This window comes from Branchiostoma floridae, chromosome 13, assembly GCF_000003815.2.
Source record: "Branchiostoma floridae strain S238N-H82 chromosome 13, Bfl_VNyyK, whole genome shotgun sequence".
NCBI classification, from domain to species: Eukaryota; Metazoa; Chordata; class Leptocardii; order Amphioxiformes; family Branchiostomatidae; genus Branchiostoma; species Branchiostoma floridae.
This window is the reverse complement of record NC_049991.1, coordinates 18,353,134-18,378,864: the sequence shown is the minus strand read 5'-3', so window position 1 is coordinate 18,378,864 and position 25,731 is coordinate 18,353,134. Positions and strand designations below refer to the sequence as shown.

The 25,731-nt window shown below is 43.6% G+C and overlaps 1 protein-coding gene across 1 annotated transcript; it reads right to left on the bottom strand.

The window, feature by feature from the left end:
* Positions 1–2,775: 2,775 nt before the first annotated feature.
* Positions 2,776–5,815, bottom strand: LOC118429454 (forkhead box protein L2-like). The gene has a single exon (XM_035839939.1). The coding sequence runs from the start codon at positions 4,906–4,908 to the stop codon at positions 4,063–4,065; it is 846 nt and encodes a 281-aa protein (XP_035695832.1). The 5' UTR covers positions 4,909–5,815; the 3' UTR covers positions 2,776–4,062.
* Positions 5,816–25,731: the final 19,916 nt, after the last annotated feature.

Below are 25,731 nucleotides of genomic sequence, written 5' to 3'. Positions count from 1 at the left end.
GAGAGAGAAACAGTACAGTACAGCAGGCATTGTCTTCACTCTACTGTCTTCAAATTTGTAATAAATTATGCACAAAACTGTAGCAAGAGTCAACACATGGTAGCCAATACAATGACAGCAGATGGCCTAACACTTCAAACAGTACAGAAGGCATGATATTAACTGTACAATCTTTAAATATTGTGATAAATAATGAACAAGAGTAATCAGCTGATGACCAGGCACGAATCAGTATAGTTATGAAATACAAACGCATAAATGACTTTGTACATTTACATGTTGGTAGTCACCGCCACAAACGATGCTCGTTTTCAAACAACAATATAATGATTCAAGTAATTTCTGCTGGCAAGAGTAAAATTTACTATCAATCTGAAAAGCTATAGCCATCTAAATTTAATATAAACGTTTCGAGGATATTTCTTAAAAGTAAGATTCTACGTCTCATAGTTTATTAACAATTACTCCTATATTTTCTTATTACATGTTATAAAAGACAAAATTATCATATGGAGGAATACGTTTCCTTGTCTTGGTGTTGAATAACTAAATGTATAATTGCAAAAGTGGGACTCTAAGTATGTTTGGGCGTACGACGCTGACTGGCTGATCGCTAATTTAGAGACGTTAAGTTTCTACATACATATTTAAGCCGTTTTTGCTTGTCAACGCTGCATATGTTAGAATTGCTGCATCATTTTCAGATTCTCTGTATCCTGTTTCAAAAAAAGATATTAAAAGAAATTTTGCATGATAGACGATGGTAGTAAATTCCAGGAACAATGATCTTGTTATAATCAAATGTCATCTCAATTGGTTGTGGCAAACTTCCCTTGTTATGAAATTAAACAATTCTACATTGAAATACTCTAACCAGGAAAGGCTTTAAATTGAAACTGGATGCCGTTAGCATTTTCCAGATGGATATATGTCAACGTAACAAAAAAAGAAATAGACCCTGAAAAAAACATCGCCAACATTTTTGTTTCGAATACATTGTTTAATCTTCATTGTGCTGAAAGATTTTAACACGGGGTAGCTGTAGAAATTAATTTTATGTCTAAGTTAATTTGCCGCCGTGTTAACTGTATAGGAATTGTAGATGGACACAAGGCCGTCTTTTCGTTCCGAATGGATATATTTGCATCCTAGCCTGGTACGAATTTGCGGAGAGGACAAAAGACACAGGGAACTATAATATGGCTAGATACCAGGCTATAAAATGATAGGTTCAATGCTTTTTATCACCAGATTGTTCTGAAGACTTTACACTCGAGTTTAGCGGATTTATTTCGAAGTTTATTTTTTGACTCTTGAGTGACAACGCCACCCCGATGCAGGAGACCAACTGGCGCGCCGAGGCCCCGCCCCTGCAATCAGCCACCAAAAGTGCCGGACAAATAACGCTTACACACACCCCATACCGACGGCTAGGCTTACAGGCGATGTTTTCGTCTCTCTGTTGACGTTTTTTTCCGTCGCCTGGTGAAATTTTCAGCTGTCCATCGTGCGGCGTACGGCCCGCCCTACTCACCAAGGGCCACAAGTGTTCATTGCGACCGCCAGGGCGAAGGTAAAGCACCCCGCTGAACAGGAACACACTTCTTCTACTGGGTAAACTATGCTGCACACTTCTACTGAAGGGCGTTTTGTTCTGTTTTTTAAACACTAATGCGTTTTCAGCTGCTCGCACATACTTGTACATCACCTTGTCATGTAAGCAGGAGAGACAGTTAGTTCCCGTGGGCGAGGCAAGAAATGTGGCCGCAAATCCCCAGAAATTCCAGTCATTCGGAGGAACGCCTATGTAGTTAGCGGTACCCGAAAATGACAATTATGAAGAAACTCTCACAGTGATTAAAAACTAGATTTCAACCCAGTGGTACAAGACATTTTCTTAATGATAACAAGAATATAAGAGTCAATCAAATATTCCATTTTACATTCTTCAATTTGAATTGGGAGAAGGTCGTTTCACCCATCTTGCAAAGAAATAAAACTTTTTCCCTCAAGAAAAATGTTTACTGTAACTGCTGTGAATGCACCGAATTATGAAGTGAAGTCTGTACGATGAAGTTGTAGTAATGTAGACAGAGCAGACTAAAGGGCATAATACGTAATCTTTGTTTCATCTTGTAGTTATGGGTAAGCGGTGGGTCTAACCATGTTTCCACATTCCCCAAGTTTCAACAACCTCACGTTGGTAGCCCGTGTTTTCCCCAAGCAATTTATGTTCGCGAAATTTGTTGTGCTTCCTTGGGGGATTTCTTGACATCTTGTTTCCAAAATATGGGGCCCGCACCATTTCCCGTCGCCGCACCACATTAAGGTTGGCACAGAGGCATAACGGCGTGGGACGGTAAAGACGGGTCTATAACAAACAGCTTGTAGTAATAACCGTCTGGCCTTTTCCCATATATCTTCCACGCGGGGCGTACACTTAAAACGGGCAGGCACATGCCACCACATAACTCGGCACTTATTCCCGTCGGTATGTCGGGGATGTGCCCGACTCTACTGTGAAAACATGCCCGGGTCCGTGTAAGCGATCAGGTCCCGTCCTGACCCCTCTCACCCGCCCTTTCTGCGCCGCGTTGTAAGCAAACAAAAATGATCATCCGAGCTTGATGGATGAGATTCTGAAAATCTATGACATGAATGGCGGAGGGACGATTCGAGCCAACCCTGGTCCTTTCACTACAAGAATGCGTACATACTGGTCATTCATTCAGTACAAAGAGCTCCGCAGAAACAAAACTTCGAGACGAAACGGTGTTTTGCAAGAATTTGGCGTGACCGCCCGACCTACGTACTTTATTTTCATCTGCGCACACAAAAAGCGGTGTGTAACTACAAAACTCGTGCTATGAATCTACAACTTTTACGTCGGTCAAACTGAGCGAATACTGACAAGCGACGGTCTAAAGACTCGTGGCCGCACATTGGATACAACCGTAGCATTCTCGAGTGCTAATACAACAACTTAGTTTACACAAAGACACAATACCCGATAGAGTGTTTTAAAACATAGTCGGTTAGTTTAGATTCTCGTGGATACGCCTAAAAGATAAACAACATCAACTTTCACTGATTACGCCCTCTGTGAGACCAATACTCTAGCACTGAGATCTATTGCCTTGTCTATTGCCACGGACATTTAAAACGTTACAAGGTGGATGCCGACATTTGGTTCTAATAGTCTTGCTAACATTTGAGATATCGGTTGTTGCGTTTCAGCCTCCAGTGAAGTGGAAAATGCAACAGGCGTAAACTTTCCATTCCGTATCAGCCCGGCAGATCTTGTAGGTAAATATTGTAGAACAGACGTTTTGTTTTCGCACCATTCGCTCTGGATTGCCACAAAGTCCCTCCCCCGTCACGGCGAGCCGCGAAACACCGTGTAATAGGTTTGGCAACAACACATTGAACAAATTTGCTAAGGGAAAACAAAATGTCGCAGACCTAGAACGGCCACGCCGCTTACCCCCTTTGGGGTAGCAATACGTCTATGTACATCACTGATCAACCCCGTGCAATATCGGTACGCTATATTTACTAGTGGGACCGTTCTTACACAGGCTATATTTTCGGTGAGACGATGGTATTTACAAGTGAAGAGTTCGGATGACAAGTGCTCAGCGATCGGTAGTCTCTATCTCTAACTTTTCGTTCTCTTTCTGACAATCCTTGGACTTGAAATAAAATACACTCTTTTAAGGTTCGATCGTACAAAGTAGAGAAAGTAATCTAGTAAAATTTTACAATGTGGGCCCGTTTTCCACTGAAATTGTTTGTATCAATTGGATACGGATATACACTGTACACATACAAATCACACCAGGTCACCTTTCTTAGACAGTTTTTCAGCAGGTGTTTTTGGAGAACTTTGAGAGAGAGTTCAGACGAAGGTAGCTCGCCGTAAAAGTTCTGATGAAGAAGGTGGACTTACAGTTTAATAACCCTGTGCCCGACTGGGGTGGGGTGGGGTGTAGAGAGAGGGGGCACAGCCCCCCGTAAGTTCATGCCCGACGTTCTCGTAGGTAGTCTCTAAAACAATGTCTGTCAGTAGGGGTAACCGTGCATCGGACCGGTGTCGTTCTGTCGGCGGCAGGCGAAGGCGAAGTCCCCCGGCGAGGTTTGCCCGGACAGCGTGCAGGACACGGGACTGTAGGAGTACGGGGACGCGTTGACGTTGGGCAGCTGCATGGGCTGGATCTGCGGCGGGCCGGACAGGGACGGGGCGCAGCGCGGCGACGCCTGCAGCTGGCACGAGTTGTAGTTGCTGAACTGCGGCGACGGCGCCGAGATGGGCCACGAGCAGTTGTTGTAGGGCGACTGCAGGTACTTGGGCGTGAGAGAGTACCCTCCGTACGTCGTGTCGTAGTAGGGTTTCGGCGGGAGGAGGCCGGAGATGTGGCCGGTGACCGGCGGGCGGTACGGCCGCTTCATCCGCCGACGCCGCCGGTAGTTGCCCTTCTCGAACATGTCCTCGCAGGCCGGGTCGAGCGTCCAGTAGTTTCCCTTCCTCTCTCCCCCGCCCTCCCGCGGAACCTTGATGAAACACTCGTTCAGACTCAGGTTGTGTCTGATGCTGTTCTGCCAGCCCTTCTTGTTCTTCTCGTAGTAGGGAAACTTCTGTATGATGTAGTTATAGATCTGACTGAGCGTGAGTCTCTTCTCCTGGCTCTCCTTGATTGCCATGGCGATCAGAGCCACGTAAGAGTAAGGTGGTTTTTGATGGGGATCTGATGATGTCTTCTCCCCCTCGCCAGTCTTTTCCTGGTCGCCCGAGTCGGCCTTGCCCGTCTCCCCGGGCTGGTCTCGCGTCCCGTTCGGCGTGAGGTTCTCGTCCTTCCCGTCCGACGCCACCGACAGCCCGTCGTCTATTGTGTCGAACAGCGTCGCCATGATCGGCTATCTCCTGTGGCTAACACCCAATAACCAACTTTCACTTCCTCAAACTGAGATGCAGTGTAGCTATCTGAGCTCCCGACACGATTTCCAACAGTTTTCTCCGAAAACTTTTATAAGAGTTTCCGGTGATGAACAATGACGTCGACGCACATGCCTTGAAACTTTCTTCTGTCCGTGACGACGACGAGAGAAAATCAAAACTTGAGTCTCTCAGGTCAAAACGTTGTTGCCTGACAGTCAAAACAAGCGACTGTTTCACAGAGAGGGAAGTTGTGGAACCCGTGTGAGTCCGTCCCCCTCGGTTCAGCGCGTGACAGGTCCGGTAGCAGGTCCGGAGGTTGTGGGCGAGTCCCCGATAGTGAGTGCCGCTACTCCTTGCTCCTCTCTCGCTACCAGCGCGTCAGACTGACGTTGGTGAACTCGCGACTTGACAGTTTTGTAAACAATCGGAGGTGCTTCAATGAGCCAGCCCGGCCTTGGGGCGAGAGTGCGTGAGTGTGGGCTCGCCTGACACCCTACACCGGCTGGGGAAGAAAAATTTGCCAGCGCCGCATAATAGGCGGCCGGGATTGGTGGATGGAGTTACTGAAGTCACCCGAATCCCGACGCCAGCACGTTTTTATTTGCCGCACGGAGCGAGCCAATGCGGGGGCCCAAAACTCGCTCCACTCGACGCCGCTGAGCCAGAAAATGTCTGCTCGGGCCGCCGACCACCCAGACAGCACGGGGCCCGGGCCGCGGGGTTTAGCCAGATCCAGGAGAGATTGTGTTACAACGTGCAGCTTTTCTTCTCAATCCTGGTAATTGAAATTGGGAATGACAGGGGGAAGCCCTCGCACGGGCTGCCACAAGAAAAGAGTAACTGTTCACACATGTGACCCTCGCGCCTCGATGCCCCCGCCTCACCCTAGCCTAATTGGGCCAGATTCGGATCCCCTTTCACCCTGTCGACTGGCGTGTTTACTTATCGCTGTAGTTTATACAAGCTTGGCAAAATACTAACTTGCTGTTTCCCGCCTTCCTGTCAGCGGTCCTCAAAAAATCATTAATCATTCTAGCGCGAGGAGCAGGTGGATAAAACCGACAACCCGCGAGTTTAGAACAAACCCTACTCGGAGGCGCTCGGGACTTTCTCTCCGCGCGAGTTGTGTTGGTTCTCTTGGCCAGGAAAATTCCCCCGTTTGCGGCCCAGACAGAGACTGTAAATGATACCGAATTTTTGTGTATAAGAACCGACGTACGAAATACGATGTCCAGATGTTGGAGGAGGCCGGTAGCCGGGAGGTACCGACTGTAGGAGTAGGGGAGGGTGGAATAAGATCACAAAACCTCTGCAGCAATGGTGGTAAAAGATATTCATTGATAACTATGTATATAAAATTAATGTATAGAATATTTGACTCTGACCTCTCTCCCAGCTACTTGACTTCTCAACTCATTCCTTTAATTTTTAGAATAAGTTATAGCGGTAGTATTTGCTTTAGGTATAAGTGTGCCTTTAGGTTGTAGGTTAGGTTTAAGCGATGTTAAGGTGTAATACAGAATAAATCTTAAATCTCTACTAACTAAACAATATAGGATAATTAGAAAACCTCCATACAATCAGGTAGGGCTAAACACGAGGGTCGCTACATGTATCTTTTCTGATCACAAAGCAATCTTTTATGTATTTACCTATCTTAGCATTTATGAGGGCTGTCGGGTCTAAAGATATAATCAAAGTCAAATCTACTTCTGGTATCGAGTACCGTAAAATCTGTAGTCTTTAAACATAGGAGTATGAATAACTTATTGCGTAACATATCATACATAGGGCCGGATAGTGATATGGGAATTTGGCCAAGTTTGGATGGAGAAAAAGTCTAGTAGAAGTTGATTGGCATAGGAGTAAACTAACCGGCCGGTGGATAGTTGGATACACTGCAAAAGACTGACTGAAAAGCATAGCAACTTATCTGTCGCTATTTGGCCAAATATTTCTCTTTTTTTATTCAGCTGACACGTCTGCCTCTAGCTCATAATTTACTAAGAGGGCGCCACCTGCAGTTAGTTGTTTGTTTTGTGGTACAAACGGCGCAAATGGCTTATCGGAAAACAAAAGCAAACAAACAAATCGGGGAAAGGTATCGGTATGGATATGGTTTCAAAAGAGTAATATGTTTGTAAAGGCTACCTCCCAAAGGTTTGCGCTCGTCAAATTTGATGTAATAGCAGATACAGCTCAATCTCTTAATGTTTCTTTTTTGCCACTGACATATATTTGGTGTGTATAAAGGTCTGCATTCATCTATTCATTCCTTAAGAACAGTTATTTTTATCGAAGAAGTGAGTTCGAGTTACTTCCTGAATGAAACAACGTTGTGATAGAGGGAGTGTCATCCAATTTCTTCACTAAAGACCGAATTCTTTTTTTCTGCTGGTGAAATGATGCTACAAGGTTCCTACCTCTTACCAATCACTATCCAGTTCCATTGTATTTATCATGCTTTTCAAAGCAAGTTAAGATTTTTTTAAACTGAAAAAATAGATAAATAGCCAACTTTCGCCTAACGGTTACCGCGTCGCCTCAGTGGACTTGGGGTATGATTTATACTATAAAGGAAATGGTGTTACGATGCCGTGGACCTGAACAAAGTGAAGTCTTCCTCTTCTAAAAGAAAGAAGAAGGAAATAGGTTCATTCCCATTTATTACATTATCAGCCACTGTAAAGGTAGCCGCCTTCTCCATAACATGAGAACCTTGTGCCGGATACTTTCTTTCCAATTCTATTTCCGGCGAAAGGCAAAGCGGGGAAACCTTTGGCGTTACTAATCTGATGTCAGGTTCTTGAAAACGTTGTGCTGAGCAGGCCTGTGGTCTTATTACCTCCATGAAAATGGAGGTATTGTTTTTGGTGCGTCTGCGTGCGTGCGAGCGTGTGTGTATGTGTGTCCGGACTTTTGTAGTCAGTATAACTCAAGAACCTCTTTATGGATTGCAATGATATTTGGTATGTGGGTAGGGGTTGGGAAGACAAAGGTCAAGGTTGATTTTGGCCCCCTGGTATGCAACCTTGGTACTACAGCAGAAATTCCTCTTTTGTATCTTTTGACCTGGGCATGCTATAGTCTTTGGGCTCCTAGCAGCTTGCTCTGGAACTGCAGGGGCATTTTTGTCGAAATCGTCCAAGGAGCATTATGGAACATGGGAACGGTGGATTTCCAAGATATTCTTGACTCGGAACTAGCCAATTCAAATGGAATAGGCGGTAGAATTCGAATGAAAAGTCGGAGGTTCACACCCAGTCGGGTCATAAGATTGTATACCATACATGTACTTAAACTGTGAGGCAGACAAATTACAAGCACTTCGCAGGGAAATCAGCTTGCTAAAGACGCAGATTCTGCCACTCTCCAAGCAGAGGTTTCGGTCGGGGCTTGCTTTTTTTTTCCTACAGTCGATAAAACAAAAATTGATGTTACGTGACATAAATTTGGGTCACTTTATCTCAAGAGTGCACGTGACTTATTTTGGGGTTTTGGACCCATCTGCCAGACGAGTCAGTCCTACGCACACGTGTCGCGTTCAAGTGGCACCAGGACCGGCAGTTATGAGGAGTTTCATGAACAATACTCCAGCTGATACTTACCAACACGCGTCTCATTTCAGTCGCACAACAAGCAACACGACACCACAATCGTCAATAATCAGAGATATGCGCTCTTTGAAACCCAATAACTGGTGAATGGCGAACAACAAGCAAGGCAGATCTACACTCACTACTGATTGTGCAATAAACGAGCACTAGTCATGCGCTATTGTTTGATAAGCGGTAACTTGAACTTGTCATTAGATATCACCGACTTCTCTGTCAAGACCATGTAGTGTGTCTGCCTCGCGGTTCAAGAATATCACGTTGTGGTGGCAGTCTGTCCGTCCTGTAGGTCGCATATTTTGGTCAACAAGTTTAAAACATCGTAGTTGTTGTTTCAAACTACATTTTCCTCAAACTACATAATATCAGTTAACAGCTGAGGTTAAACATCAACTCCTGGATAGGGCGTAAAGTTGGGAGGTTCAAAATTGAAAAGAGACACACCTTAGGCGCGATAGAGAAGATAAGAGTGCGTGCCTTTCTTTAAATGAGTGAATCAGACCTATCCATTTTGGTCTTACTGGGTATGCAAACACTGACAATTTGTAGCTGTTGCAGTTAGCAAAGTTATAATGAAGAAGTACAAGTTCTGCGTAGATTCGTGTATATATGCACAGCATTTAAGAAGCAGCAACAAGCAGATTTTGGAAGCGAATGTTCTTCCACCCTATCGGTCGACGACGTGAGTTAGGCTTAGTCAGCTGTATGAAACAAAGAGAGAATAATTCGGCCAAATAAGAACAAATAAGTTGCAATGGGATTTAAGTCTTTTGCAGTTTATCTAGCTATCACCGGTCTGTCAGTTCACACCTTGGCCAATCAACCCCTACTAGACGTTTATTCCTAACTTGGCCAAAGTCCCCTATTACTATTCGGCCAGGCGGGTGTCTGGTAGAGACTAGGCTTGAGCCAGAGAGAGGCTATACTGTCCAGAGAAGAATTCGGCCAAATAAGAACAAATAAGTTGCAATGGGATTTCAGTCTTTTACGGTCTATCCAGCTATCTCTAGCCGGACAGTTCACTCCAAGGCCAATTAACTCCTATTAGGCATTTATTCCTTGGCCAAAGTCCCTATTACTATTCGGCCAGGCGGAAGTCTGGTAGAGACTATGCCTAAGCTAGAGAGAGTCTATACTGTCCAGAGAAGTTTACATCATCCCATCGGCACGTGGAAAGCCTCCTGCCACCAGACGGGCCTGTGTGCCAGAAGTGCGGCTTAGGCCCTCTTCAGGTGCCCCTGGACAATGCCGGCCATACAGACCCCGGCACCCATCGCCTCGGATCCTCTCCAACTGTGCAAGCAAGTCGGGAAGGCACCACCCACAGGTGGGCAGGCTGGAGTGTTGACTGCTACTCCTACTGTAAGCGCGAAGCCATCCTCCCTAAAGCCTTAGCAAGTAAATCTTATGGATGACATCCACGCGCTCATTAACTTTTGCCTGATTTCAGAAGAAAAAAAAAACACAAGAATTTTTCGTCTTCTTCGGGAATGGTCAGATAGACCAAAATGGGCAAAAATGTTGCGTTGTAACCTAATAATTGCACTGGTATAGAAGTGACACTAGGAGAAGAGAAACTTGTTGGAAAGTTCTAAAAGTGGCACCAATATGGAAACCATGAGTGTAGTTGACAACTTAGCAAGTGATAGCAGTATACTACACTATTGTCACTTTTAATACGCTAGTTCACTTCTTTGATACAGGAGTTATTGCCTTCTTGTTAGTTCTGATGCCACGTTTTGTTACGTCAAGTCTTGTTACAGCGTTTATTGTGTCTACTATTTTGAAAATGCAGCAATCTTGATTTTTTTTTTACCCATCTTGTTTTATTTTCCCCTATCTCATTATATTTTCAGTCGGCAGAGGTTGTCATCCATAACATTTACTTGCTATGGCCTAACGAGAGAACAAAGGCCGTTGCCATGGCGACGTTTAGGCCCAGTGGTCAGGAGAGGGCACTTGAGTCCATCGCACGAGATTCCGTCTATTTGCGAAGCGCTGCCTGCTGAATGTTTTCCTGACACTTGTAACACAAGCGGAAATGTCAAGAGTGCTGACGAGATAGAGATAAACAGGGGAGAGACCACGCGCAAGTATGGGACAAGAACTCAAGGTGTTTTGGTGAAGAGAGATAGAGAGAGTACTGTATTTGCACACCGGTACGGTGTAAAAAGATTTTTTATTTATTCACCTCTCTCGGCTACTTAAGTAAGTAAGCACTCGGTGTAATTGCAAACATTTCACACACAAAAATACCATAACTAGAAAGACAACATTTACGAGAAAATGCAGTATACCTCCCTCCAAGTATAAGTTTACCTTTTACGAAAACAATGCAGATTTTGCTCTTGCAAACCTGTAATTTTGACGAGATAAACAGGGGAGGGACCCCGTACAAGTATCTGCCAGTATGGAAGAAGTTATCTAATTTAAGGTGTTTGGTGAAGAGGGAGAATATTTGCACACCGGTACAGAATAAAAAGGTTTTATTTATTTACCTCCCTCTCGGGTAGGTGAGTACGTAAGTAAGGACTTGGTATAATTACAGACGTTTCACACTAAGCACACAAAAACACAACTATTAGACTGGTAGGCAACATTTTCGAGAAAACGCAGAATGTTTTCCTCCAGGTAATTTGACTTTTACGAAAACAATATAGATTTTACTATTGCAAACCTGAAATTGTTCATTTGCATGTCAAGAGTTCTGACGAGATAAAGATAAACAGAGCAGAGACCGTGCCAGTATTTGTTCGTATGGAAGAGGAAATTAAGTGTTTGGTGAAGAGAGAGAATATTTGCACACCGGTGCAGAGTAAAAAGATTTTGTTTATTTATCTCTCTTGGGTGCGTGCGTGAGTAAGTAAGTAAGTAAGCAAGCATGCACTCGGTGTAATTATAGACGTTTCACATATACACGCACACACACACGCACACACACATACACACACACACTTACACGCGCGCGCACACACACACACACACACACACACACACACACACACACATACACACACACACTTACACGCGCGCGCGCACACACACACACACACACACACACACACACACATACACACACACACTTACACGCGCGCGCGCACACACACACACACACACACACATACACACTGGCACTGCTTGGAGAGTGAGAAAGGCAAAATTTTCGAGAAAATGCACGATATCCCCTCCCCCCTGAGCACTTTGCCTTTTACGAAAGCAATACAGATTTTGCTATTGCAAACCTGTTATTGTCCATGTTTACATTGGCTGCAACAGCTAATGTGTCGTTCGTATATATAGTGTATAAGCTAACATTTTGTTCAAATTTACTGCAACAGCTAATATGCTGATATCACCGACAGGTCTCCCAAGCTCTGATTGGTTCATGGCAGAAGAAGAAAGAAGAACACACCAGCAGAAACAACATGTTTCCCATCCGAAAAAAAAACACGGTGAGACTTTCCACTAGACGGCGAGCGGCCCTAGCCTGTACCAGGCTCCACACGTCGCTTGAAAAATACATGTAGTATAAATTGACTAAATAGACAGATAACACGCCAGAGGCAAGTTGGCAACTGTACTTTTTGGCCGATTAACTCCTATGGTATGTTATCTGTCTACTAGTATTTGGTAAAATCTGTACGTGCGATACTTCGCAATTGAAATGTGATGCAAGAAAACAAAACACATAAAGCGTAAGCAAAATATCTATTCATTTGTGACATTCGTTGAATGACATCTATCTATCAAATCTTTGGTGCCTCGGCGGTTTGAAAGGAGGAGAAACAAAAAATAGCAGGAAGGTACTCTCCAAGCAGAGGTTCGGCCCCGGCTGTTTTTATTGGATATGTTTTTAGGCGTAAGTTACCAGGCTTTCTATTTCGTGCTGTTAGCTGGAAGACGTAACGAAAACAGCACAACATAGATAGCCCGATAAAAATGCCTAAAAACACGTCAAAAACAGCCTGAGCCGAACCTCTGCATGGAGAGTAGCAGAAACGTGTATGAAGACTGACACAAGTTCAAGAGGCGCTATATGTTGTGACGTTAATGGTGTACGTACATGCTGGTCTCTACCAGACTCCCGCCTGGCCGAATAGTAATAGGGAACTTTGGCTAAATTAGGAATAAAAGTCCAGTAGGAGTTAATTCGCCGAGGAATGAACTGTCCGGCCGGCGAATTGATGGATATTCTCCAAAGGACTTACTAAAATCCCATGGCAACTTATTTGTCCCTATTTGTACAAATTCTTATCTTTTCTCATCAAGCTGAGACGTCTGCTTGGAGACTAACTATTTGCGACGTTCTGTAGGAAAACATCGAACCGAAAACGTCAATCGATTTAAAAAAACAAAAAAAAAACAACGTCATGTTCAGATTGTATAACCACTCTTCTGCGTAACACACCGAGTGGCTGATATGATTACCAACTTCAGGAACGTCAAGACCATTGTCAATGTCATCTGATGACGTGGTGAACCTTATGTACAGGGCAGAAATAAGATACTGTAAATGCAGAAATGTTCGCGGTGGGTTAATGTTCGCGGTTTTCGCGGTGACCACTTTACCGCAAAATTAAAACCAGTGCGAACATTTTTCTATTGTGGTATTAGATTGCAGTCTATGGTGTAACCGCGAACTTAAATCCACCGCGAAAAGTCCTTTTTCCCGCTACCGCGAAATTAAATCCCCGCGAAATTAAGTGCATTTACAGTACATGCACGTGCGCATGACCACTTTTACATTTGCAGTCAAAAGAACTTTCGGTTGACGTAAAAACTATAACTAACTACGTCCTGTTATAGATTGAAAGATAGAACGTGTAAGTGTAGATAAAATAAGATACATGCACGTGCGCATAACAACTTTTACATCTGCAGTCAAAAGAACTTTCGGTTGACGTAAAAATTATAACTACGTCCTGTTATAGATTGAAAGATAGAACGTGTAGGTGTAGATAAAATGCGTCTACTAGGTGGCAATGGTTAAACGTTCTTCTACTTTTGGTTAATAACAATTTAGACGTTTTACGCTATGGTCTGTTGTGTAATAAGCACGTGTGAATGAAGAGTTCCCCTCTCCACAATTTCGGATGAGACGTTATTTCCCGTCTGATATTATGATTCTGCGGTATATGAGAAAAACCTCATATACTGTCGTCATATACAGTCTATATTTTGAATAAGTTTACTTGTGTCAAATCAAAACCTGAACGTAAAAATTATTTTTCCCACGTCAACCAAAATTATTTTGACTACGAATTTTTCCGCATATGAAGGAAGATATGCACGTGACTTTGGTTGACAGTCCTTGCAATATTGGTTAACGTAACAACAATCAGGTCCTGGATTTAAAAATAGAACAACCTGCGTAACATTTACGTGCGTTTAATTAGTTTCTTTCCTTTTTTCTCAAAAGATCAGACGAGGATTTTTTTCCTGTCTGTCACCTGAAGAGGGAAGTTGTGTTGTCACGTGCGTGTTTTTTGTAACACGAAAGACTTTGCAGTCAAAATATTCTTTTGTTGACGTAGCTAGACTTTGATGAAACAACAGAACAACGTACGCAAAAGACAGAGACTATAGCTATATTACGATTTTTCGGATGATAAGTTTGTTGCCTTTCTTACACTTGAAGAGGGAAGTTGTCACGTGTGGGTCTTCCTGGAGCAGAAGACTTCATAATCAAAATATTGTTTTGTTGACGTAGGAAAAATTGATATCGTTTAGGTGGGGTCACACATGCGTATATCAAGTCCGTTTGAGGTGCGTATGATGCTCTTAGTCTCTACCAGGCTCCACAGGTGGCGGGGAAAATAGTACAAATTGGACAAATATAGATACAAAACATGCCAGATGAGTTAGCTGACCGAGAAGTATGGTTAGCGACCCAGCTAACTCGTCTAACATGTTATCTTGTTTACGTTTGTCCAATTTTTATCATTTTTCCAACGACCTGTGGGGCCTGGTGGAGGTAAATACTCCCATGTGCGCCTCAAACGGACTAAAATATATACGCACGTGTGACCCCACCTTTATGTACAGGTTTTGATGATACGATGGAAAAACTTACTTCATAAATTTGGAAGTTAAGTCTGTTTTCTGTTTAACACATGAAAGAGGAGTTGTAATCCATCGTCACGAGTGAACCTTCCTCGCAATAACACAGAAAACTTCGTAATCAAATTATTTTTCGTTAACAAGGGAAAATCAAGATTTTATATTTTGATGAGACAATAGAACAACGTATGAAAAAGACAGAGACTATATTACGTTTTCTCTTCTTCATGAGTTCGGAAGTTTGGTGACTTTCTGACAGTTGAAGATGGAATTTGCAATGTCACGTGCGCATCTTCTTAGTAAAAATATTGTTTTGTTGACGTAAGGAAAATTAATATTTTTACGTACAGGCTTTGATGAGACAATAGCCTAAGGATAATTTACGCAAAAGACAGATTTTACATTTTTTTAAGTTCGGAAGATAAGCTTGTTTCCTGTCTGACGCTTGAAGAGGGAAATTGTAATCCAACGCCACGTGCGCATTTTTTGTAACAAAGAAGACTTTGCAGTCAAAATATTGTTTTGTTGACGTAGGAAAAATAATGTCGTTGCGTACAGGTTTTGCCGAGACAACTCGCTGTCACGGCAAACTCGCTATCACGGCAAACTCCCTTCCACAGCAAACTCCCTTCCTCGGGAAACTCCCTTTTCCGGCACAAGAGAACATAGCCAACGTTGAAAATCGCGGACCAACGCCCCCCCCCCCCAAAAAAAACCCCCAGCCCCCTTCCGAAGACTGCAACGGAGTCTACAAGACTACACGTCATTGCGATTTTTTGCTTTTTCACGCCTATCTTATACATGAGGGTCTGCTTGGGGGGTCCCAGCAATGATTTACGCTGAATTCAGAAGACCCCCCCCCCCAACGTATTACGCTAAATCAAGGAAGACAGTTACGCTAAATTTCGTCGCCTCGCTACGAATTACGTAGATAAGATGATTTTCCCTACGAGTGAAGGGAAATAAGAATAGGTTGCCTACGCCTTACGTAAAAGAGCATGCAGACCCTAATAAATGAAGAGGGAAGTTGTAACCCAACGTCATGAGCGCATCTTCTTACCAATAACACGGAAGTCTTCATAGTCAAAATATTTTTCGTTGACGAAGGAAAAACAAAAATATTTACGTTTACAATGTAAGCAGATGCTAGAACAAGTTCAGGAGATAAGTTAGGTTCCTGTCTGTAAGTGACAAGCTTTTGAAGTTAAACAAAAATTGAAAATAAATGTTTTGTGGTTCTTTGTGGTAAGATAAATAAATTAAGGAATGAATGAATGAAAGAATGGATGAATTAATGAATGGTATATTGCAGCCCTAGGATGAATTGCGCTATTTCAAGTAGGCAACACGTCACAAAAAATAAAAAAAAGGTATATATATATATATATATATATATATAGTCACGTATGATATCATAAATTAAACAACATTACCATTACGTATTAGGCTTTAAACTTATTGTTTTATAGAATCTTTTATTATTCATTCAATTTAAATTTTCGATTTCGAAACAGTGTTGTGTCATATTTGTACGTTCTACTAAAACACACAAATAACCCCTAATAGTCCACCAACTCATCATTCTAATATCACTCACAACTACATTAAAGCCTGGCTTATTTCGATCCAACAGTCATCTTTAAGGGCCTTTTAGCCATTTCGGCTTTTTTTCTGATAGGAGACACGGCAAACTAACCCCGCAGCGCATACCTGAGAAACAGAAGGTTAGAACAGGGGCAGATATCTCAATTCTACCGGCAGACGGGAGGAATGTCTTCCTTCGGGGAGAACAAGTCGAACCGTTGGTGAGAAGTGACGTGTAAGTAACAGATTGGTCTCTTGGGAGGCACCCGAACATTCTGTAAAGGTCTAGCTATAAAGTCGAAGTGGAAAGTCATCTATGATTTATATTTCGGGTCAGCTTTGCAATTTGTCATATCTGCGCGTGCACGTAAACGTAAATATGCCGATAGCAACATTTCAAATTATCAAAAAATGTAACTTTTGGAAAAGTAGGCAAACCACGTACTTGAAATGCGATATGGCATGCGTACAATGTATAACAGCAAGGGTTCAGACATATGTTTTGTTTAGATCTCTATGACCACACAATATGTTGCGCTTTGCCTTCATGGTATCGCTTTTCATGCACAGGGAAAAGAGGGCGAGGAGTCGTACGTATTCCATGAACCGCTTTTCACAAATAGATAAGAATGAAGACTTGTGAAGATTACAAAACTCCTAAACGCAGACAATAAACTTTTAAGTTTAGGAGTTTTGTAATCTTTAAAAAGACGCCTTGTGTACTGATGGGTAGCATGTCTATACACACAATGATAACACAGAATTATTTCATATTTTTATTTTGCTTTTAACACAGGAAAGCACACTCAAATCGGTAACTTATTTTAACAGTGCCACATACAAAGGACATACAGAAGGTATAGATAGCCCTACAGCCTTCATGGGGGCCGTAAGGGTTGCTATCCACTGTGTCATAACACAGAATTAGGATTGTCACACTCCGTCAAGAGCCTTAGGAAGATGTTACAACCCCTCCAAGACCGTAAATCTCGCCCTGCAGGTGAACTGAGGGGGAGGTAAGATGCCCGTACGTCGGGGTGAGGTTGGGGGGTTTTGGGGGTTGGGAAGATGAGACAACTCCCAAACCAAGACACTAAATCTCAAGACGTTCTGTGAGACGTCTTATTAGCCCTGACAGGTTACCTGAGGGGGAGGGAAGATGTCGGTGTCGGGGGTCGGAGGGAGAAAGATGAGACAACCCCAAGACCAAGACTGTAAATCTCAAGACTTCTTCTGAGATGTCTTATTAGCCCTGACAGGCTGATTGAGGGGGAGGTAAGATGCGAGTCTCTCGGCGGTTCGGAGAGAGAAAGATGAGACAACCCCAAGACCAAGACATTCAATCTTAAGACGCCTTGTGAGACGTCTTATAATTACTGACAGCTAGGCGGACTGAGAAAGAGATGACACAGCTCCAAGACCAAGACTGTAAATATCAAGACTACTTCTGAGACGTCTTATTAATCCTGACAAGTAGACTGAGGGGGAGGTAAGATGCGAGTCTCTCGGTGGGTCAATGGGAGAAAGATAAGACAACCCCAAGACCAAGACAGTAAATCTCAAGACTATTTCTGAGACGTCTTATAAGTCCTTGCAATCCGACTGAGAAAAAGATGACACAACCTTAAGACTGTAAATCTCGAGACACCTTGGGAGACGTCTTATCAGCCCTGACAGTCGGACTGGGGGGGAGGTAAGATGTCGGTGTCGCAGATCGGAGAGAGAAAGATGAAACAACTTTAGGACAAAGACATGTACAGTAAATCTCTTTCTGAAACGTCTTATGAGCCCTGACAGGTCGGCTGAGGGGGAGGCAAGATGTCGGTGTCTCAGGTCGGAAGGAGAAAGATGAGACAACCCCAAGACCAAGACTGTAAATCTCAAGACGCCTTGTAAAAAAGAGATGACACAACTCCAAGACCAAGTAACTTTCAAGACTCCACCTAAGACACCTTATTAGCGCTGACAAATAGACTGAGGGGGAGGTGTCGGTGTCGCAGATCGGTGAGAGAACGATGAGACAACTTTCTCTCACAGGACAAAGATATGTACAGTAAATCTAAAGACTCTTTCTGAAACGTCTTAATTGTCGTGACAGGTCGGCTGTGGGGGAGGTAAGACGCGGGTGTCTCAGGTCGGAGGGGCGCACTAATGGCGCTCGTCCCGTAATTCGTCACAGGTATGTATCCCAGGGGGCGTCACGGGGCCCGCGGCAACACCTGTGCGAAATTACTTAAGCCCGCCGCCTTGTAAGGTGGTGTCTCGCTGCACTTGGGGCACAGGTGCGGCACTGTGGGGTTCGTTCAATGCGGCACTGCGAATCTCTGAAATTCTTTGAGTTTCTTTAAATCCCCGCAGTGACCCAGGCGGGACGCAAGTGCAGTGATGCCCGCCGCTTTAAAGGTGGTATCTCACTGCACTTGGAGTACCGGTGCGGCACTGCGGGGTTCCTTCACTACGATATTGTTATGTTATTTTCGCCGATTTTTTTATGATTTATATATTGCGTAATACGTAAGAGTATGGCTTAGATGACAACAGAATACACAAAACATTAGAAATCTACTCTTCATCTCTAAAATCGTTGAGTTATCTTTCGAACCCCGCAGTGACGCACCGGTGCCCCAAGTGCAGTCAGATACCAATTAAAGCGGCGGGCTTAAGTAATTTCGCGCATGTGTTACCGCGGGTTGGTAACCTTTACAGCGCTACCAACCGGGGGTGCTTTAAAAGCGGGACCAACCAGAGCTTTTCATCCTGGCGAGAACCTGTCAGTACCTTCGTCAAGAAGGTTATGTTTTCAGTCGTGCCATGGTGTGGGTTTGTATGTAGCATAATTTGAGAACCTGTGGATGGATTTCAGAAGCGGTTGAGGAAACGAAGGTTATGTTCAAAAAAGGTTTACCTGGCATTTTCCGTCGGTGCTTCGGCAGGCTGTGAATTATTCTGTGTATTTGCTTGTGGGCAACATAACTCAAGAAGGTGTGTGTGGTGGTGGTGGTGGGGGGGGGACCTTTTCCACATCGACCACTGCACAAAGAATCCTGTCTTTATTGCTCACCTGTCAAGATTGACCATTTCATCAATGGCAATGCGATAAAGTGGTAACTTCAGGGAATTATTGGTTCACTGTACGGTGGCAAAAATGGACCAAGAGAAAACTAGCTACAGCACTTGGGGAACACAAGCATTCGTTGCTAAGCGACAATAATCAGACAGTCATCAACACGTGCACGTGTTCAGTGCAAAAGTAACCCCTGGCTCTCACAAACACTAACTCTAAGGTGCGCTTGTGAAAAATGTGTATGATGATTCAGTAAATAAAGAAAGAGTATGATGATCCAGAAATACAGAAAGAATGTGTGCGTATCACAATCATAAAACAAGTGTAAAATCAAGTTCTACAAAACTTTAAAACTCCGGACAGCCACTTCAAAACTTCGACACTTCTTGGCCCATACTGGCATATCTTCGGAGGTTGATTTAAGAAAATGTGACCCTAAAACCCCCCACTCCGTGCCTCTGTCGTGTCAATACAGTTTCATTAAAAATAATTAACGCCTCGCAAGCTGCAAATTACACCTTGGCAAATCAACTTATTTCCACTCGAAACTTTGTCATGGCGAAAAAATGTCGGTCTTTTATTTTCATCAGCCAAGCGCGTTGCCACAACCATACATATAGAACCGACCTAATTAATCATCTTCACAAATTTGAAGAGAGAACAGCTTGCCCAGTTCGTCTCACGGCGAAAAGGAATAACCGGTATAATGGAAATAACGAATCCTGCAGGAATATGTAACCTTTTATCGGCAGGAATGTGTTTGTTGCCGTCCACACCCCCTCTTCGCGGACGGATTTCCGAGAAACCCGGCTCCCCGCAGATGCCAAGTGTGAGTTCGCCAAGCCGTCCGCAGAGACTGTTACATAAGGTAACTTACGTAGGGCCGCTTGGATGGAAATTTATGGGCGACGGCCATACGCGTAAGTAAGTAATCTTCGAGCAGATCCTACTGTAGTATAAGATAGTATCAAGAGCTGCCAGAGGAGTGAAGCTGGCTTAGGAGTGCGTTTGGCTCCCAGTGGCTGATGACTCATTTGGCCAGGTGTACTCCTTAGCCAGCTTTTATCCTATCTTATACCACTGGTAAATCTGCCTAAAATTCACAAACGTGCCTGGAGATTAGTAATTTAGCTCTTTCACTATACCGTCTCCAAAAAAAAAAAAAAAAGAATAAACAGTGCTTTAGTTTATCAAAATTTAGTTTGTCATTTTTTTGTTATTATGACGCCATGATTTGTATATGTCTTGTGTTGTCTGGCAAAAAAAAAGTTGGGTGTAACTGAAAGTTTCAACGGCGACGAAAGGTAAATGTACGAATGGCTATGTAGAGGTAGCGTCATCTTTAGAAAAAAAAACCCCTGGTAATTGTCAAAGTTTAAAAAACTTGTTCGCCTTTTTAGTCCAAACTTTTCTTTCTGCACTTTCACAGGGTATAAACCTATCAGATTTGGACTTTCACAAGTACATCGAACATAATATTGACTCTATGCGGCCTGACAACAACATAGCCGAGCGGAGAGAAGTCTTAATGGTGAGTACCGTCAGCACCTATCCGGCAGGTTTATTTACCCCGGGCGCTGAGAGACTGTTGCTGGGACAGACGTGGAACGCGCAGTTCCACCGTACCACAGGGCTGGGAATGCCACCTGCACATGCAGGCTACTGCAGGTTAAATTGGAGCTGTGAAGGTATTTCTGATGTCTACATGCATCTAAGGGCCTTGGTCTAGACTTTTCATTAATCACAATAGAATAGATTTGTGTCACAGACTGTGACACACATCTATTCTATTGTGATTAATGAAAAGTCTAGACTCTAGACCAAGGCTCACAGTTGTCTTTGACCCTCACCTCTCCCCCACCCCATATGAAAATCTAAACACTGAGTTGGACGGACAACAAAATCTTACCCCGCGCACCCGCAGAATTATCTCCAAGCAGATCCTACGGTAGCATAAGATAGTATTAGAAGCTGTCATGCCAGAGGAGTGAAGTCGGCCTAGGAGTGTGTTTGGCTACCGGTGTGGCTGATGACTCCTTTTGGCCATGCCAGGTGTACTTCTTAGCTAGCTTTGATACTTTCTTTTGCCACTGGTAAATCTGCCTGGAGATTACCCGCAGCAGTCGGTCGTGCCACTGCGCTGTCAGAACCCATGCAGGTGCTACAGAGGAGGTCAGGGGTCAATGTCAATGGCAACAAGTTCGCGGAGACTTATCGCTCTGTAAAATTACACTTGACCTTGTTACATGGAGCCGTGCGGAACAGGACACGGCGGTCGTGGTTGGGGAGCTGTTCTAGGGACGGGGGAGGGGTGGTGGCGGTCTCGCCTGAGCGAAAGTCGTGACCGGTGGAAAACGGTGGCTCGTGACAGAAGCACAAAAGCGAAGAATGCTAGACTCCACCAGGCTCCACATTTCGCTGGAAAATACCAGAACGTGACCAAATAGACAGATGATTCGACAGGAGAGTTAGCCCGCCCACTTTGAAACTATAACTGTTAGTTAGCAACTTAGCGGGAACCGTACTCTTTGGTTAACTCCTCTGACGTGTCATCTGTATATCTGGTCAATTCCTACTTTTTTCTAGTGCAGCGACCATGTCAAACAGAAAATGTGGCTTGGGTAAAAGCGCGCCACGAACGGTGGCAAAAATCAAAGCTTTTTTATCACCAAGAAAATGCAAAGTAGAAATCTAAAAGGTTGTCATTTATATTTGCATACATGTGTGTACTTGGTGCTGTGCCAGTTTATAATTGTCTAAAAGTGGTTACTAAAATTGGTTAATGCATACTAGTTATAGCGATAGCTATTACAGTATACACTTGGTCTCCTGCAGTTCACAATAGTTGATAAAGATATCAACGACAAGGTATGTGGTATTATTACATATGTGTTAAAAGTACGATCCTTGTGTAAAGAGCTAAATGCATACATTACAAATAGTGCACGTTACGGTAGCAATTGTTACAACACATTATAGTATTATTGGTCTGTCGAGGTGGTATAATTTCAATGTTCACGATAACGATGTATGTGTGTATCTGTTTATAGGTGTTAAAGATCAAACCAAGTACTACAAAAATGTGATATTTTGCCCAAGGAGACCTACAGCGACGAATTCACATCAAACCTATCACTTCGCCCCAGTGCCAGACCTGTGTGTGTTATGATATAGTCCGCTGTTAACCACCATATCTATATCTGAGACACTAAAACAAGGCGTGTAGAATATGTGCCACCCAGTTCGGCAACGCTGCCGGGACTGTTGGTGTAACAGGGAGAGCCAACTGCGGCGAGTATTTTCAAAACAAGTCGCTGTTTGTCAAAATACGGTCCGGCGTTCCCACAAACTATCGCCAGGGCCGCGGCTGCATGTTTAATCTTAGAGACTGCGGCATTTTCAATATTGTGACACAGCTGTAATCGCGTTTCGCATGTTATGGTCAATAAACTTGTGATCCTGATACAGTGATGTATTGGGAAGGAGAGGGGGGGGGGGGGTCACGGTAAGTCATGTTGCATTCTCTACTAGTAGCTTCAGGTGAAAATAGATATAAATCTATGTTAAGTTATACTTTGCTTTAAGCTATGCATCACCTAGCGGCGCTCAACAGAACTGCACCTATTCTATACCATCCTACCTTCACATGTCATGTATAAGCGAAGTTGATATCCCTTGCCTTACCACCACTTCACATAGAATTCTAAACACAACACGAAGAATTAACGCAAGGAATTCGATGAGAAGAAAAATGGAAGAAGGAAAGAAAAGAGCAGAAAGACGAAGAAAATGTTGTTGTACCCCTTCAAGGCTTCGGATAATAAAAGGCCAAGAAAAGACATTGAAATGAATAATGATAAATTGTTGTACGTTTTGACTTAAACCAAGACCGTACAGGTGCCAAGTGTGCCTTGTGTCATGTACGGCCCGACTCGCTGTGCCCCTGTAGACATCACCACTGCCAGGAGCACGGCGGGAGCCTTCCCAGATGGAGACCTGTGTTCATGTGCTGGCCCGCGGGATCGTTACACCACACACCAACTGTAAAACTAAAAGACCATTTTCATCCATACTATACACCATTATATTGGCGATGTAAAGGCTGAGGAATTACCTTAGCACCTTGGTTCCTTCCGTACTTGTCCGCCTTAATGACAGACAATATTGCAATAATATAATTTCATCATGTTGGTAGGTCATAGGAATAGTAGAGTTGTCTTTTACACAACCAAAAGGGAAGAAAGATTGGATGTTTAACTTTTCAGAGTTGGCAACCTGTGATTGAAGTGGGCATAGGCAATACACATGTAGCTGTCGAACGCTCATGGCATGTTAGACTTAAGGACAGACAAGTGGGATTCAAGGTGTCTGTCATAAGGTTTCGCAATTGTAATGTTTAAAGCGTACTTGTTCTACAGCTACAGAACGTCATATCTTGACTATGCACACTTCAATCATATTTCATAGTTTGAACTCATTGGGGTAGCAAAATATGATTGTCTTCACTTTTTCTTGAAGTTCCCTTTTGGATAAAGATATATTGCAATATTGTCTGTCGCTAAGGGGGCCAAGATGCCTCAAAAGCACGGAAGGACCTAACTGGCTAAAACTTTTAAAAGGTGTCTATCACAAGGTTTCCCATGTCATGTTTAGAGCGTTGTTCCACAGCTACATCTATCTTGACTATGCCCTCTGTTTGGACTGGGCCCTCAGCCGTCAATCACACCGTGACCCCTGTGACCTTGACCCCCAACATGGCGGCCCGATCCACATAACTGTAATCCTCAGTACGGCCAACCCGATCCTTCCCGCGGCCGCACGGAGTTTATCATCGCGCCAATCTAAACATGTCTTCGGCTGACTTGCGGCACCTCTGCCGCTCCACATCGCCCCGGGGTTGCGCAAATAAATACACGGGCCCGGATTCAAAACATCCCGCCGGGGAACCGCACTGGCCAGGGCTGACAGCGGCCCGTTTGTTTGGAAAATCCCCAGCGTCGACAGAGGTTTAGAAGAAGAAAAAGACGTCTGAAAGATCAAATGGATAACTTAATAGACAGCTATACAGTCTGAATCCAAGATGGAAATAAAGTATGTACTACACACTTCTGTGTACACGTTTGTTTGGAAATCCCCAGCGTCGACAGGAGTTTAGAAGAAGAAGAAAAAGACGTCTGAAAGATCAAATGGATAACTTAATATACAGTCTGAATCCAAGATGGAAATAAAGTATGTGCCACACACTTTTGTGTTTGTGATTTCGAAGTTTGTTGTTTTTTAAACACAATATCTTGCTAATTGATCCTATGGGAAAGTCACGGGCCACACACACCTGTAGCAAATTTAAAAGGAGTAAGAAAGACGACTATGAACTTACCATAAAAATCAATCATTGACCTTTATCAAAGAAAAGAGGGGTATCAAATTAAGAAGCTTTATAAGTTCTTAAGCATCAAATAAATACTCTTAAACAATCGATAGGGGGGTGGGGGGTGGTGAAAACAGCATTGCATTCTTGGGTAAATAGTCCGTTCTTCAAGTCCTCTACAATGTGAGGAAACTTTCTGTATTCTAACTGTCCCCGAGGCCGATAAATCTGTCACTTCCCCCCGCACGTACGTCCAACTTGTTTCACACGATACAACAGCGCAGGGCTCTGGATAACCATTAATCTGTCCGTGACAGCTCCCAGAAGCCTGAGTCAGCCGGGCCGAGAAGTTTCCCAGGGCCCTAACCTTCCACTCGTCAACAATCCCGAGTTTCATTTGTGTGACTGATGCCGTGATTGGCGAGGCGGGGCCGGGAAACAAAAATGTTTGCCCAGAATTAACACGTCTAACAGCGCGCTCGTGGCGCTCGTTTATCACTGTCAGGCTAGGGAGGCCGCCCGCCATCTTGGACGTGACGTCATGAGGGAAATCAGACGACAAGTTCTGGACAGCTGCAAAAACCGGTGCAGACGGCTGTATGAAAGCATCCCCGTTCAGTTCACATGATATGTGACAGGAATGCCACAGTACTCATGTATACGAACGTCATGGAATTCACAACCTTCTTGGACCCACGTTACCATTACTAAATATTATCAAGAAACTATTTCATACGGCAAGGAGGTTAAAAAAGGCTCATTGCTTAAAGTAAAGATCTTGTGAATTCTGTAAAATAGAATACTATTAAACAGCCTCATTACTCATAATTTGAGTACCTACTGGCTGGCAAAATACACCTGGTGATTAATATTATCATTATTATTATTATTAGGCATATATTATTACCTGGGTGTCTATCCTTCATCGACGTCTATGCAAAATTTAGAACAAAATATTATATCTTTGTAGTGGATCGTACGGATTCCGTTAAATTCGTATGAATATCAGACACCTGGCACAGCGTGCTATGCTGGTGTAACGTTACAATTTTTCTCGGTATTTGCACGGGAAAAAAAGATCTGCACAATATATCAAGTTGAAAAA

Excerpts from the sequence above, each read along its gene's own strand:
- LOC118429454 (XM_035839939.1), bottom strand. The coding sequence starts at position 4,908 with ATGGCGACGCTGTTCGACACAATAGACGACGGGCTGTCGGTGGCGTCG.